Genomic DNA, 14,884 nt, shown 5'->3' on the forward strand with positions numbered 1-14,884 from the left:
TGCGGAGAAGAGCTGAAACATGAACGGGAACTCATCCTCACTCTGTTTATCAGGCTCCTAATTATTCTAAATGAGTATGCTAGCTTATATTAGACCTTTAGACATGGCTTAAATTTGTAGCTAATTTCTTCTTCTGCATTTCTACAGCGTCATACTTCATCTCTCCCTTGCTCTTGCAAGAGGAAAAAATGTCTCCAGTTTCTCCGCAGAAGGCCTTGACACTCTTTGGAATTCAGTGCCCTTGGTTGTCTTGCGACCAGAGTTCTCTGAAAGATTTAAAAAGTGCTAGGATTTTGCAGATAATCTGGCTTTTTTTTTTTTTTTTTCCATTGATTGCATGGTAGTGATGTTCTTTTGTGGCTTACTCCTTCTTCAGTGAAAATAGAATTGGACTGGCAATTTAAGAGCTGGATAATGACAAGTGTTTAGTACATAAGGGGAAATAAGAATAATCATTTGCTGAGGAGTAGCAATTGGTCAATCCATTTCGAAGAACATTCTTGGAAAATTTGGTCGAATTATAAATAAGCATAGCCTGTTCCTACGCAGGGCTACTCATGGTTATATATTAAACTAAGTTCTCAAATGGGTTCAGAGTGGACTTTTTCAAGGTTGTTATCACACCATTGTTTGCAATGGTGGAGAACCACGGCAGCCTTGGCAGCCCACTGGGAGAGTAGGTACCTGAAATGTGGCAGGTGTATACCATGGCATCCCACATGGCAGCTCAGAGAAATAGGTCAGAAGTATTCATAGTAACCTGAGTGGATCTTAGAACTTTACTACTTATGTAGCGTAATACCATTTACATAAATTTAAACGAATGCACATAAATACATAATGCATACTTGATAAGAACAGACATAAGCAAAAGGATACACATGAACATATTCAAAAGATTGCTTACAGGAACAGAGAAAATAAGATTAGGGAATGAGAATACAAACAAATAATAACTAATAAAAATGACAGAAACTTACTACATGCTGAATATAGGGTTTTGCACGAATTGACTTTTTTAATCCTCAGAACAACCCTAAGAGATTGAAACTATTATTACATTCATTTTACAAATGAAAAAACCGAAGCAGAGAGAAGTGAAATAAACAACCCCAGATAACATGGATAGCAGGCTAGTAAATAAAACAGGTAGATCGGTGACAGTAAAAGACCATTCACTGAGGTGAGTGATTAACTCAACACACTGGACCTGAAGTTTAATAAGAAATAAAGATTTTAAAAAACACACAATAGTGGCCACAACAAAAAATATGTGTGAACTGGTTTTCTTATAGTGTTCATAGTAACTGGTCTAATAAATGCATAATCTAAGCTGCTATTTTTAATAAATAAGACGCCAAATTATCTTGACATAAACAACACAGAATCTTATTTTGCTTCACTTCAGGATCCTAACTGGATCTTCCAACTCGACTGCCATAATCTTTTATTTTGCTTTTTTTTTTCATTTTGCATCTAAACTGGCAGGAATGCAAAAAGACCACGGAAGGCCATATCCATCTCCTTTAGGTCATAACTCCAATGCTGCATATATTGTTCCATTCGTAGCCCACGGACCAGTACTTCACCAAATGGCAAGACCTAGTCTCAGATTAGATGCTAGTCTCTCACTAGGGAGCTGTGGATCCAGGTAGAACTGGGAAGTCCTATTCATAGAAGCAGGGTAGAAATAGAGAGAATGAAAATAATTTTTATCTGTGGTACTCTTCCTAATTCAGAGGAAAGTGTCACTTATTATTTTTGCCTTCCACTTTCTCACCAAAGAACTTTAGATTGCTTAACAAGTTCAGGGAAAGCTGGATGTCTTCAAGCTAACATTAAGAATTTCTAATAGTCTTTATACCACAAAAAGTCAAAAACTTCCTTCTGTCCTCTCACCTTATTTTATTTTTTTGAGACGGAGTCTCGCTCTATCACCCAGGCTGGAGTGCAGTGGCATGTTCTCCACACACTGCAAGCTCTGTCTCCCAGGTTCACGCCATTCTCCTGCCTCAGCGTCCCAAGTAGCTGGGACTACAGGCGTCCGACACTACGCCCAGCTAATTTTTTTGTATTTTTAGTAGAGACAGGGTTTCACCGTGTTAGCCAGAATGGTCTCGATCTCCTGACCTCATGATCCGCCCGCCTCAGCCTCCCAAAGTGCTGGGATTACAGGCATGAACCACTGCACCAGGCCCTTTGCCCCCTCACTTTTAATGCTTACCATATCTAACACTGGAGCCAGCCTAAAAACTGGAGCTTGTTCCCTGCCTGCTCACACACTAAGTTGCATCTTCCGTTCAGTACAGGACGTAGTATGCTTCTGGCACTCTATGGACCAACAGAGCACTGCAGACACAAATAACTTCCATTACTGACAAACACGCTTTCATGCCTCTGCTTCTGTTCTGGAAAATGTTGTGTAGCAAAGGGAGGGGTTGGAGGTAGAGGTAGTTTTCTCAAATCATGAAGCCATGATCATGAAGAGTTTAGCCTCAGGTATATTATCATTGCCAGCTGCGTCCTTAGGTGATTTCAGGATTTCCAAGTATAAATTGTTTTTGTTTTGAAAACTTACTGTATCAGACAGCACAGGGTGAGTTATACTGACTTAAAACAAATTTAAATCATGGTGGCTTAAAACAATATGTCTACTTTGATTCATGGGGAGTTCTATTCTGCATTGTCTAATAAGGTCCTAAGCCAACAGAGTAGCCAGTCTTTGGAGAATTATTCCTGGCAGTGGCATAGGGAAAGAGAGAAGGGAAAAATGAGCAATGTACCCATTTCTTCTGTTGACATCTCACAACTGAAGCACAGCACAAGGAAATTGCTGTTCTGACTGTGTCCGGAAGGCAGAGATTTGGAAATATTTAATAAATGGTAATGACTATCATAATTGCAACTGCTAAATGAAATTTTTAAAATTATATCTTTATATTTTTAAAAATGTATTTAAGGTATTTATCTTAAAAAGAGCTTCTCAATCTGAGGCAATCTAACAGTAATGTGGCTCCCAGACAGTATTTTAGAAATAATATTTTGTACAAGTTTCAAGGAAAATATTTGTATTAGCCTTTTGTTTCTATTTCTTTTGCTTGTGTTTGACACAATTCAACCTGTTATTGTTGCAAGTAAACACCTTACTTTCAGCAGCTTCAACAAAGATTCTATTTTAGGGACCCCCCCGCCCTCCTCCATGTGGGAAGTGGAGGTTTATTTTCACAGGCAGTGTGTAAAATTCATGATAGGTAATTTATAACCGAATAAAAATGAATACATAGTTTTATAATGGATAATGTAAGATATTCTCCTTTTTTAAAAAAATACAACTTTTAGAAATCCTGACAGATGCCGGCTATTGGCAGGAAAACATAAAAGCTCTCCCTTGTCCAACCTGTTCCTATCCCGTATGCTAGTTACAACCTGTGTAAATAAATCTATTCATTCACGAGTTCTCTTACTACACTGACTTGCTGGAAAACTTATTCAGGCTGTTGTGCTGATTATTCTTGCCTTAATTTCCCATTCCTGATTCCCTTGATCTCCATGCAAAAAGGCTACTACATTGAACTGCATTATCCAGGCTCCTTTAATGAGCACTGGTAGATTCAGCCAATGGGAGAACCTGCCAGGGTTGGAGGAGAGTTTGGTATGTTTTTTCTTCTCCTTCTTGGCTTAGCCCTGCATCTCTGGCAGTATCGGTGTTCTTCCACAATGATAGCGCTCACCAGCAAGCACCTCTTCTTTGGCTCTGGGTAATGTGATTCCGGGCCTTTGATGCTGATCCCTAGAGATGGCAGTGGCTTCCTGCCAGAGCTAGTGTCTGGGTTCTCAGAAGCCCATGATTGCTCCTGTATTGGTGCCCATAGCCCTGCATCGTCTCTTCATTAAAGTCTGTTTATTTGAATAATCTGAGGTGATTCTATTTTCTGCATTGACGCTGACAGACACAACTGCCCAAATGCAGCAACAAAGTGCACTTGCATATTCACTCATTTGTACCTGGGTTAAATCATTCACTCACTGTTTTAAATAGAAAAACCCAAGCCCTAAACACAGGGAAAGCCATTACCAAATTTTACTCTCTCTTCTCGACTTCTAGAAGCCAAGTCCTCAACATTAATATTTCATGATTACTTCCTAGGATTTCCTATGCTTCAAAGGTTCACTGAGTTTGTTTGTTTGTTGTTTGTTTTATGAAGCAGGCATTGTGTGAAGATGTATCACAGTTTGCTTAGTCCAATTAGCTAGTTAGTGGCCAGTCAACCTTGGAACGTCTGCCGAAGATCTCTTACTCTGTTCAGGCTCCCATCCAATAATTAGATGTTCTGTTGCCTTTAACCAAGTGTGTATGGTGTTTCCTGGTTGAAGTTATACATGCTTTGCTGAGTATTCTGCTGTGGTCCTATGCTTCCAACCTATGCTTCTCTACCCCTTGGGCATCTAGCTCCACCCTTGGTTCTGCCAACAGGGAGCTCCATAGGGAGACTGGATGGAGTTGGAGTGGCATGGGAGTGTTCCCTCCCATTTCTGCACACTTGAGATACATCAGCAATGACTATGCCCTGGATTCCAGTTGCAGTTTTGTGGGTCCTTCTGAGCTCCAGAAGTACTTACACTATGTGTGCAACAATTCCACCTCCTAGCTCTGCTCTCCACTCCACAGGGCCCCTCCCCAAGCATCTATGTATTAATCATTACAGTCTGTTTCCTACAGTCCCTTAAGCCTAGGGGTGGCAGTTGCTTCATACAATTGTCATTGCATAATACTTCAGTGTTTTCTTGTGCCATTCCATTTCTGGAATATCAGATTAACAATTCCTTATAACTGTTCTGTATAAATGTGTGTTCTCTGTGTCCTGACTTGTCTCTGATTGATATATATGCCAATTACAAAAATACTGTATGCAATAATTTTTTTAAGTATAAACTTACCACCCAACAATGACTATTATTAATATTTTTCCTATTTCTCCCAGCATTTCCTAGGTTTGACATTCATTGCTGGGATTATGTAAACAAAACCAATTATCTGTTTTTTCCATCTTAAGAAAATCTTGGACAGGTAGTCAACAAATTAGAGATTGTCATATATGTCACATGCTCTCTTCAGAATTTTAATGGGAAACTCTAAGGCATCTCAAATGTATAGGCTTGCTCATCCCAGGGAATGTGATAGTGGGTACAGGAGAGTAGGAGGCTGCTGATGAGGACCATCATGCACGGACAGAGAAGCAAACAGAGCCACAAGCAAAAGCTGAGAGGCAAATCCTCCGAATTCTTGGCTTTGTGCAGTTGTGTACAAGCTGCACCTCACTTGACTACTTGGCAGTGTTTTCTGGCTTGAGTGTCAGCTGGGATTGAATTACCGAATGATGTTTTATGACTTAAAGGCACTGCAGGTGACACATCAAGGTGTGTGTGGAAGGGTCAGGCTTACAGAAGATGTCTCATGTCACCCAGGAGTCATTTGGGACTGCGAAGATGGAAATGCTATGGTGGGGGTAGATATGCCAGAGATTCATGAAGTACAGCTCTCTGAAGGATAAACGGAAGAAAGCAGGGGAAGGTAGCAAGGCTCCACGTTGCAAGGTAGGCTTGCGCCTGTGAAAGGTAAAGGAAAGACAGAGTACTGGGGAGAGGAGCCTTTGCTCCAGCACAGTTGAGAGAAAATTACTCCCATCACCCTTGGCCAGGCTGATGGGGCGTCATTGAGTAAAATAAAATGTTAAGTCAAGAATCACGTAAGGCATGGCATGTTATCCATGCTCAATCGGCACAGATTAAAGTCTCAGTTAGTAGAAAAGAGTCCCCCAAATTAGCACAGGATTTTTAAATGAAAATAACATATTTTTTAACCATAAATGCATGTTTGTTTAAAAAAAAAAACACAGATAAAAAGAAGCTGAAATTATCTGCAAGCCCAACCACCCTTAACATGTTTGTGTGTTTCATGGAGAGTTGTGCTGCATGCGTCTCTTCACTTCTTCACACAGGTAATCGTCACATCCATTGTCTCATTTTCCTCTAGCTTCAGAATCCCTGTAGGCAGCCTCTGTCTGTCCTGGATACATACAAAATTCAGCATATTCTTTCTTTTCATGCTCTTGCAACATAAACTCTTCACAACAAAAGTATTAGGGGTGAGCTACACAGAAATTATTGCAGACTTCATAAGGGATATGAATGAGACTGTTTATATTGCACATACCAGAGTAAAAAAAAAAAATCTCCATTAAAATTTATTTTCTTCCTCAAGTACAATATAGCGTCAATCATAAAGTTCCCTACATTTCTTTCTATGCCCTTTCTTCATCAACAGGTTCTTCTGACATATTTCTCAGTAACTTGCCATTTTATTATGCAAAACAGTGTGGTTCTTCCTTAGCTGATACTCTGTAATTTACATGCCTAAACCTATCTTGATGAACTAAGTGCCTATGATTTAATAATATCTGTTTTCTTTAGAAGACAAACATGTGATACATGAGTATGCTTTGATGACACTAAATCATTTTCTGTCAAGCATACATGAAGATTTTGTCCAAGACTGGTATCAGTAGATAATTTTTTCTTATCTCATCAGAAAAAATAAAATAAAAAAGATCAACTTTTATATTCTAGTGTACCTAACTTTTACTCCGTTATTTCACTTAAAATATGCAGTGGGTATTATTCCAGGGAAATAATGGCTGGTGACTGGTAACTTTTCTTTTTATAAGAACACTATGTAATGTCCTTAATAAGTCTACTTGGAAAGGGCATTTTATGTATACATGTATGAATGTATGGAATTGTCTTAAAATCTTTAAGAAATACTTCTTATGAATTGGTATGTGTGGTGGGGAGAGGATTGGCACATTTACATTTTTTGTTATGTTAAATTCCTAGATTTAGAGTTGCTAGAAATGCTTTACCAATTTATACTCTTACCAAGCTGTCTCTTTGTTCTCTGAAATCGACGTGGCTACTCTTCATACCTTGACTTTCCATGTCAATATGAAAATAGTGTTTTCAAGTCCAAAATGTACGTTCATATTTTGATGGGAATATCATTGAACCTCCATAAAATTTTGGTGAAAATTCTTATCTTCATAATATTGAGTTTTACTAATTTTTCCTATAAGGGCCTTGTATGACTTTTGGTACATATATTCCTATCCATTTTTATTGGTTTTTAATTGCCACATGACACATGGCCACAAACATAGTGACTTACAGTGGCTCCAAAGTCTGAGCATGGTGTGACTGGCTTCTGTGCTCAAGGTTTCACAAGGATGAAATGATGATTCTGGCTAGGCTTTGATTGCTTCTGGAAGCTCTGAGGAACAGTGCATTTCCAAACCCTCTCAGGTTATTGGCCAAATGTAACTTCTTATAATTTTAGGACTGAGGTCCCTGTTGCTGGCTCTCGGTCAAAGGCCACTTTCTGTCTCTAGAGACAACTCACATTTAACATGTGTCTCACTTCACATTTAAAGCCAGTAACAAATAATTTCTATTGCCTTTTTTAATTATTATTTTTCAGACAGGATCTCACTCTGTCACCCAGGCTGGAATGAAGTGGCATAATCAGATCATGGCTCACTGCAGCCTCAACCTCCCAGACGCAAGTGATCCTCCTGCCTCAACCTCCTGAGTAGCTGGGATTGTAGGCACAAACTACCACATCTGGCTATTTTTTGTTTGAAGAAACGAAGTCTTCCTTGTTGCCTAGGTTGGTCTTGAGTGCCTGGCTCAAGGGATCTTCCTGCCTCTGCTTCCTAAAATGCTGGGATGACAGGTGTAAGCCACTGTGCTTGGCTACTATTGTGTTGAATTCCCCTCACTTTGAATTTCTGACTTCTGTTTCTGACCACATACTCTGATTTAAAGAATCACACAGTTATTTCAGGCCCACTTCCCTTTCTTAAAAACATTTGTACCTTACATAACATAACCTAATTCCACAAACAGAATCCCATCATATCTAAAGCCCAAGGGCTTGTACAGTATGTGTACACTGGTGCACACAGGAATCTTTGGCGACATTGCAATTCTGACTATCAAACTGATTAAGAATTATTAATTATGCTGCTCAAATCTTCTATAGCTATATAAATATTTTGTCTGCCTGACAACATAATAATGAAAAGTATATTTCATATGTTATGCTATTGAGGATTTGTCATACTTTCCTCCATTAATTCTACTGATTTTTTGTTTATTTACTTTGTGACTAGTTTTACTACGCAAACCTTTTTGATACTATAACAACCCAGGCACACTATACCCAAATTTCTGATATATAGGACTATCTGCAAATAAAAAGAAAGCAGCTAGTTGAGTCTATTATTATTAAGTGCTGATCCTTCAAGTTTCTAAGATTACTTATGTTTTCCTTAAGGTACACATAGGATGTAGAAGACTTGGTCAAGTTTTAACCAAATTAAAATAATTGGAATTTATTCACTCTCCACCAAACAACAGTAGAATGTACATTTTTTTTCAAGAGCACGTGAAACATTTGCCAAGTTATACTATGTTTCAGGTATAAAAGAAACCATAATAAATTTATAAGTATTGAAGTAACACAAAATATGTTATCTGACATAAGGGAATTAAACTCGATATAAATAACAGAGAGACATTTAGAAGATCCCCAAATTTCTGAAAAATAATATACTTCAACATAAAACTAGAAATAAAGAAAAAGCACCAAGGTAAATTAGGAAATATTTAAACTGCATGAAAATAAAAACATACCATATTAAAATTTGTGGGATTCATCTAAAGAAGTGCTTAACGGAAGACTTAGATCATTGAAAGGTTTATATTCATTTAAAAAAAGTCTTCAAAATAAAAATATATGCTTCTCCTTTAATAAGCCAGAAAACAGAGTAAATTGATTTCAAAGAAAACAGAAGTAAAAAGATTAAAAACGAGTGAATTTGAAAGTAATAAATAATAGAAAAATAATTAATATCAAAAGCTAGCTCTTTACAAAGAGAAAAACTTGTACACTTCAAGCAAGACTGACCAATAAAAAAAGAGGTAAGACACAAATTACCAACATCAGGAATGAAATAGGTGATATGAGTACAGATACCACAGATGTTAGAATAATTAGATAAGCTACAAATAATTTTACTTCATAAATCAATTTAGGTAAAGTAGAACAATTCTTTGAAAGACATAAACTACCAAAATTCACCCCAAAAGAAATAAATAACCTAAAAAGTCCTATATCTCCAACAGAAAATGAATGTTCAATTAAAACTCCAGGCCTATATGGCTTCCACCAAACATTTAATTAAAAAATAATTTGAATTCCACACAATCTCTTCTTGAAAAGCAAAGAGGAGAGAATAATTGGCTATATTTTTATAAGGCCAGAATTATTCAGATAAGGATCTAGATGAAGACTTTATAAGAAAACAAAATTACGAACTCATATCCATTATGAACACAGGTAGAAACTTAGTGAATTGAGTCCCTCTCCATATATAAAAATAACAAAATACACCATGGTTGGAATGCAAATGTAGTTAAACAATTGAAAATCAAACTGTGTAATTAATCATTGTATTTATTTTAAATTGGTATTATAACAAAAGACCACAAACTTAGTGGCTTACAACACCACAAATTTGTGATCTTGCAGGTCTTTAGGTTAGAATTCTGGCATGGGTCTTAATGGATTAAAATCAAGATGTCAGAAAGGCTGCATTTCTTTCTGGAGGCTCTAAAGGAAAAGCCATTTTCTTCTCTTTTTCTGCTTCTAGAGGTCACACAATCCTTTGCTCATGGCCACTTCCTACATCTTCAAAGCAGATAATCGCAGGTTGAGTCTCTTCTCAGATCACTGACCTTCCTTCTGTGGTCACATCTCCCTCTAGCTCTCTGCTGCTGCCTGTCTTTTCACTTCTATGGCCCCTCCTTTGTATCAGGCCCATCCATATATCAGAACAGTCTTCTCACCTGAAGGTTACCTAATTAACTATTTTAATTCCATCTACAGCCGTAATGCTCCTTTGCCATGTAATCTAACTTTCTCACAGGCTCTAGAGATAGAGATTCCATCTACAGCCATAATGCTCCTTTGCCATGTAATCTAACTTTCTCACAGGCTCTAGAGATAGAGATTCCATCTGCAGCTATAATGCTCCTTTGCCATGTAATCTAACTTTCTCACAGGCTCTAGAGATAAAGACATGAGGATCTTTAAGGGACCATCATTCTGCCTTCCACAGCCATACTGACAGACTAAAGAAGAAAAAACACACAATCATCCCAATTAGTAAATAAAAAGCTTTTGAAAAATGTACTATCCATTCCTAATTTTTTATATATATATATATATACACATACACACATGCCAAACATTACCATACATACACACACACACAGAAACACACACACATTTATCAGTAAACTAGAATTGGAGGAGAGCTTTAACATGATGAAACGTATGTAGAAAAATGTATAGCTAACATCATGCTTAATGTGAAAGACAATTATTTCTCTTAAGATTGTAACCAATAGGAGTGTCCATTTTCATTTTTAAACATTGTATTAGAAATTCTAGCCATTTAATAATTTTAACACTTTGTTTTTTTAATATCATAGCTGTCTATGCTAAAAATCCCAAGAGAGCCATACAAATTTCTAGAACTGATAACTAAGTTTAGCAAGATTATAGAATCCAAAGTCAATAAAAAATGAAATGTACTATATGACAGTAGTAAAATCAGAAAAACAAATTTAGAAGTCTCATTTATAATAGCATTAGAAGAATAGTTATAAAGGTCAATGAAATAGAATAGAACATTCAGAAATAGCCATGCTTGTGTGTGGTTTATTTTTAACAAGGGTGTGGAGGCAACTTAAAAGAGAAAGAATAAGTATTTTTAAAGAAGTGGTGGCAAAACGTCTATTCACATTCAAAACAATGAACTGGAACCCATAACTCATACTACATACAAAAAGTTCAAAATATGTCATAAATGTAAAATGCAATACTTACAAAAACTTATACAAAACATAAAACTATAGAAGAAAACATGTAAAAATACCTTTGTGTCATTGGATTAAGCAAAGGGTGCCTAGATACAACACCAAAAGCACAATTCATAGAAGCAAAATAATAAATTGGACTTCATATTTTTTTAAATTGTTCTATTAAAGATACTACTAAGAGGCAGAAAAGATTAACCAAAGACTAATTGAAAATGTTTGCACAAACATGTGCATGTAAATATTTATAGCAGCATTATTCTTATACTCTAATAACCAGATATAACATGATTGTACTTTAGCCTATGAATAGATTAATAAATTGCAGTACCTTCATACAACGTACTACTACTCAGCAATATAAATGAACAAACCATTGATACATGAAATAACATGGATGACTCTCAAATGTACTATGTTAAGTAAAAGAAGTCAAACTTTTAACATTGTATAATATATGATTCCATTTATATGACATTATGAAAAAATAAAATTATATGGGTGGAAAACATCAGTGGTTGCCAGCTTTTGAGGGTGAGGAGAGAGGCTGACTACAAAGAGACAGAACCAAACTAATTTATGGGGGTCATAGACCAGTTACGCATCTTGATTATATTGGTCATTATATGACTATGCATTTGTCAAAACTCAGAAATAGAAAACCAAAAAAGTGGTATTTGTATTTATATTTGTATTATTGATATTTGTATTATATATAAATTTAAAAATAGACACACAAAATGTTATCAGGCAATCAGGATGCCACTTGGAGTCATATATCTTCTCATTTGCTTTGTATATTAAAGTCTCTTAAAAATTTAGATATATACACATATATAATCAATGAATGACAGTTTACAATATTGATTCATTATAGCAAAAGCTGCCAATTTTTCAATAAAAACCATTACTGAGAATGTTTAGATAGGCAGCATAAGAAAACAGCATGATGATTAACTGGCATATTAAAAAGGGTATGTCCCTTATCCAAGGTTTCACTTTGTGCAGTTTCAGTGCCCCGTGACCAATGGCAATATAAAAACACCATATGAAAATTTCCAGAAATAAACAATTCATACATTTTTAAATTCCTTGCCTTCTAAGTAGCATAATAAAATATCGTACCATTTCACTCCATCCCACGTGGGATGTGAATCATCCTTTTGTCCAGCCTATCTACACTTTAAAAGCTACCTGCCCATGAGTCAGTAGCTGACTCAGTTCTCAGATTTACCATAATAATATCACACTGCATGTGTTTAAGTAATCCTTATTTTACTGACTAATGATCCCAAAGCACAAGAACAGTGATGCTGGCAATTCACATATTCCAAAGAGAAGCTGTAAAGTGCCTCCTTTAAATGGAAAGGTGAAAGTTCTCAACTTAAGAAAAACAGTGTATATTGAGGTTGCTAAGATTGCTAAGATAGTAAGATCGAATATCCTATTGTTAAAATTGTGAAAAAGGAAAAAGAAATGAGTGCTAGTTTTCATGTTGTAACTCAAACTACAGACATTAAAACTAACGTGTGTGGCAAGTGCTTACGATGAAAAAGGCATTAACCTTTGGGGTTAAAAACATGACAAAAATTTGTTCCAAATGACAACAATTGGGTTCAACGCTATCTACAATTTCAAACATCCATTAAGGGTCTTGGAACACATCCTCCATAGATATGAAGGAACTGTTGTGTATAAACTATACTAAAATTATTATATTTATTTTGAGCCAACAAATGTTTGTAATGTAAAAAACAATTATAAAGCATAATGATATGGATTAACTTACATGATGTTCTTTTTATAGAATTGCTTTGAGTACTAACATGTATAATGGTAAAGAGAATTATTTTTTAAAGTCATATTTACTGTTTAGTTTTTAAATGTAAATCAGGTCTTTAATCTTTTAAGAGAAAGCTTTTTTGGATGTTTTAAATATCTTCTGCTAATGAATGAAAAGCCAATTGTCCACTTGGTATCTTGCCATCTGAAAACTTCATTAAGAAGAATAACATTAAAATCATCCATAATCAATCTTCTCTGATCTAGAGAAAACTTAGAATACATTAATAAAGGAAAAATAAAGTAGTAAAGAAAAGGAGAAAATAAAAATAGAATTTTCCATTACTCAAACCCATTAAATTGTTCCTTTGCCACAGTTATTGGACCAAACCTTATAAGCAAATTCTCTCCACTGAGTGTATAGACAGATGCATAATATCAGAAGTGAAAAGTATAAAACAGTAATTATTGCAATAACCTTAAGTCTGCTTATGAAAGTATTTCGGCAGCATTTTTCTTCAAGAACGACAAAAAGATTCAGTTTGTGGCTATGCTTCTATAAAATTATCACCATTATTAAACAACAGCAGACTAGATTATCAGAGGAAAGCATCAAAAAACTCAAAGACATGTCATTGAAAGTCATCCAGCCAAGGGAGCAAAAAATTTAAAAAATAAAATTAAAAAAGTGAAGATAGCCTAGGGACCTGTTGAACACCGTGGACCAATAGACAAATTATGAGAATTCCAGAAGGAGAAGAGAAAGAGAAAGGAGTAGAAGCTTATTTAAAGAAATAATGGCAGAAAACTTTGTAAATCTCAGGAAGAAAATATACATTTACATCCAGGAAGGGTAAAGGACACCAGGTAAACTAAACCCCAAAAAAGAGCCCACACCAAGATACATTGTAATCAAATTTCAGAACTATAAGACAAAGAATTTTGAAAGCATGAAGAGAAAAGTGACCTGTTATATACAAGGGAACCCTATGCTATTATCAGTAAATTTTACAGCAGAAATTTTGCAGGCCAAAGGGAATTGGCATGATACATTCTAAAAGAAAAAAAAAGTGCCAGTTGAGAATACTCTCCCCAAAAAAACTCTCCTCAGTAAGGTAGGGGAAATAATGACTTTCTCAAACAACAAATGCTGAGGGAGTTCATCACCACTGCATCTACCTTATAGAAATGCGAAAAAGGAGTTTTTCAAGTTGACATGAAAGAGCACTATATAGCAACATTATAGCATAAGAAAGTATAAAGCTCATTGGTAAGGTGAATATATAGAAAAATACTGTATTATTTTAACAATGGCAGATAAATCACATTTAATTCTATTATAAACACTAAAAGACAATGGAATTAAAATAGCTATAACTAAAATTGTGTTAATGGATGCATAACATATGTACGTATACATTTTGAAAACAAGAACACATATGTAGAGGCATGAGAGGTATAAGTGTAGGGTGCTTTTATGCAAGTGAATTTTTTTTTTGACATGGAGTCTTGCTCTGTTGCCCAGGCTGGAGTGCAGTGGCATGATTTTGGCTCACTGCATCCTCCGTCTCTTAGGTTCAAGCGATTCACCTGCCTCAGCCTCCCAAGTAGCTGGGACTACAGGCACCTGCCACCATGCCCAGCTATTTTCTGCATTTTTAGTAGAGATGAGGTTTCACCACATTAGCCAGGCTGGTCTCGAACTCCTGACCTTGTGATTTGCTCACCTTGGTCTCCCAAAGTGATAGGATTACAGGCATGAGCCACCGTGCCCAGCCACAAGCAAATTTAAACTGTTATTACCTTAGAAGAAAGGGTAATAACTGTAAGATATTGTATGGAAACCCCACGGTGATCACAAAGAAAATGTCTATATAAGTTGCACCCAAAACAGGAAGGGAATAGCCTATTAATAAAAGAAACAATGAAACACAAAGGAAGATAGAAAAAAAGTAGAGCAAAAGGATTATAAGACAAACAGAAAGGAGTTAACAAAATGGACAAAATAAATCCTACCCAGCCTGAATCAAAAAGAAATAGAAATCATGAACAGACTAATAACAAATAATGAGATTAAATCTGTAATCAAAAGACCCAACAAGGC

At 35.9% G+C, this 14,884-nt stretch overlaps 1 protein-coding gene across 1 annotated transcript in view; it reads left to right on the forward strand.

The window, feature by feature from the left end:
• Window positions 1-5,489: 5,489 nt before the first annotated feature.
• Window positions 5,490-14,884, forward strand: part of ADI1 (acireductone dioxygenase 1) — an 847,802-nt gene continuing 838,407 nt past the window's right edge. Inside the window, exon 1 of the mRNA XM_050754064.1 lies at window positions 5,490-5,508. Coding sequence (XP_050610021.1) covers window positions 5,499-5,508 — 10 coding nt within the window. The 5' untranslated portion in view covers window positions 5,490-5,498. The remainder of the gene's footprint in view (window positions 5,509-14,884) is intronic.

This window comes from Macaca thibetana, chromosome 13 (genome assembly GCF_024542745.1).
Source record: "Macaca thibetana thibetana isolate TM-01 chromosome 13, ASM2454274v1, whole genome shotgun sequence".
Taxonomy (NCBI): domain Eukaryota; kingdom Metazoa; phylum Chordata; class Mammalia; order Primates; family Cercopithecidae; genus Macaca; species Macaca thibetana.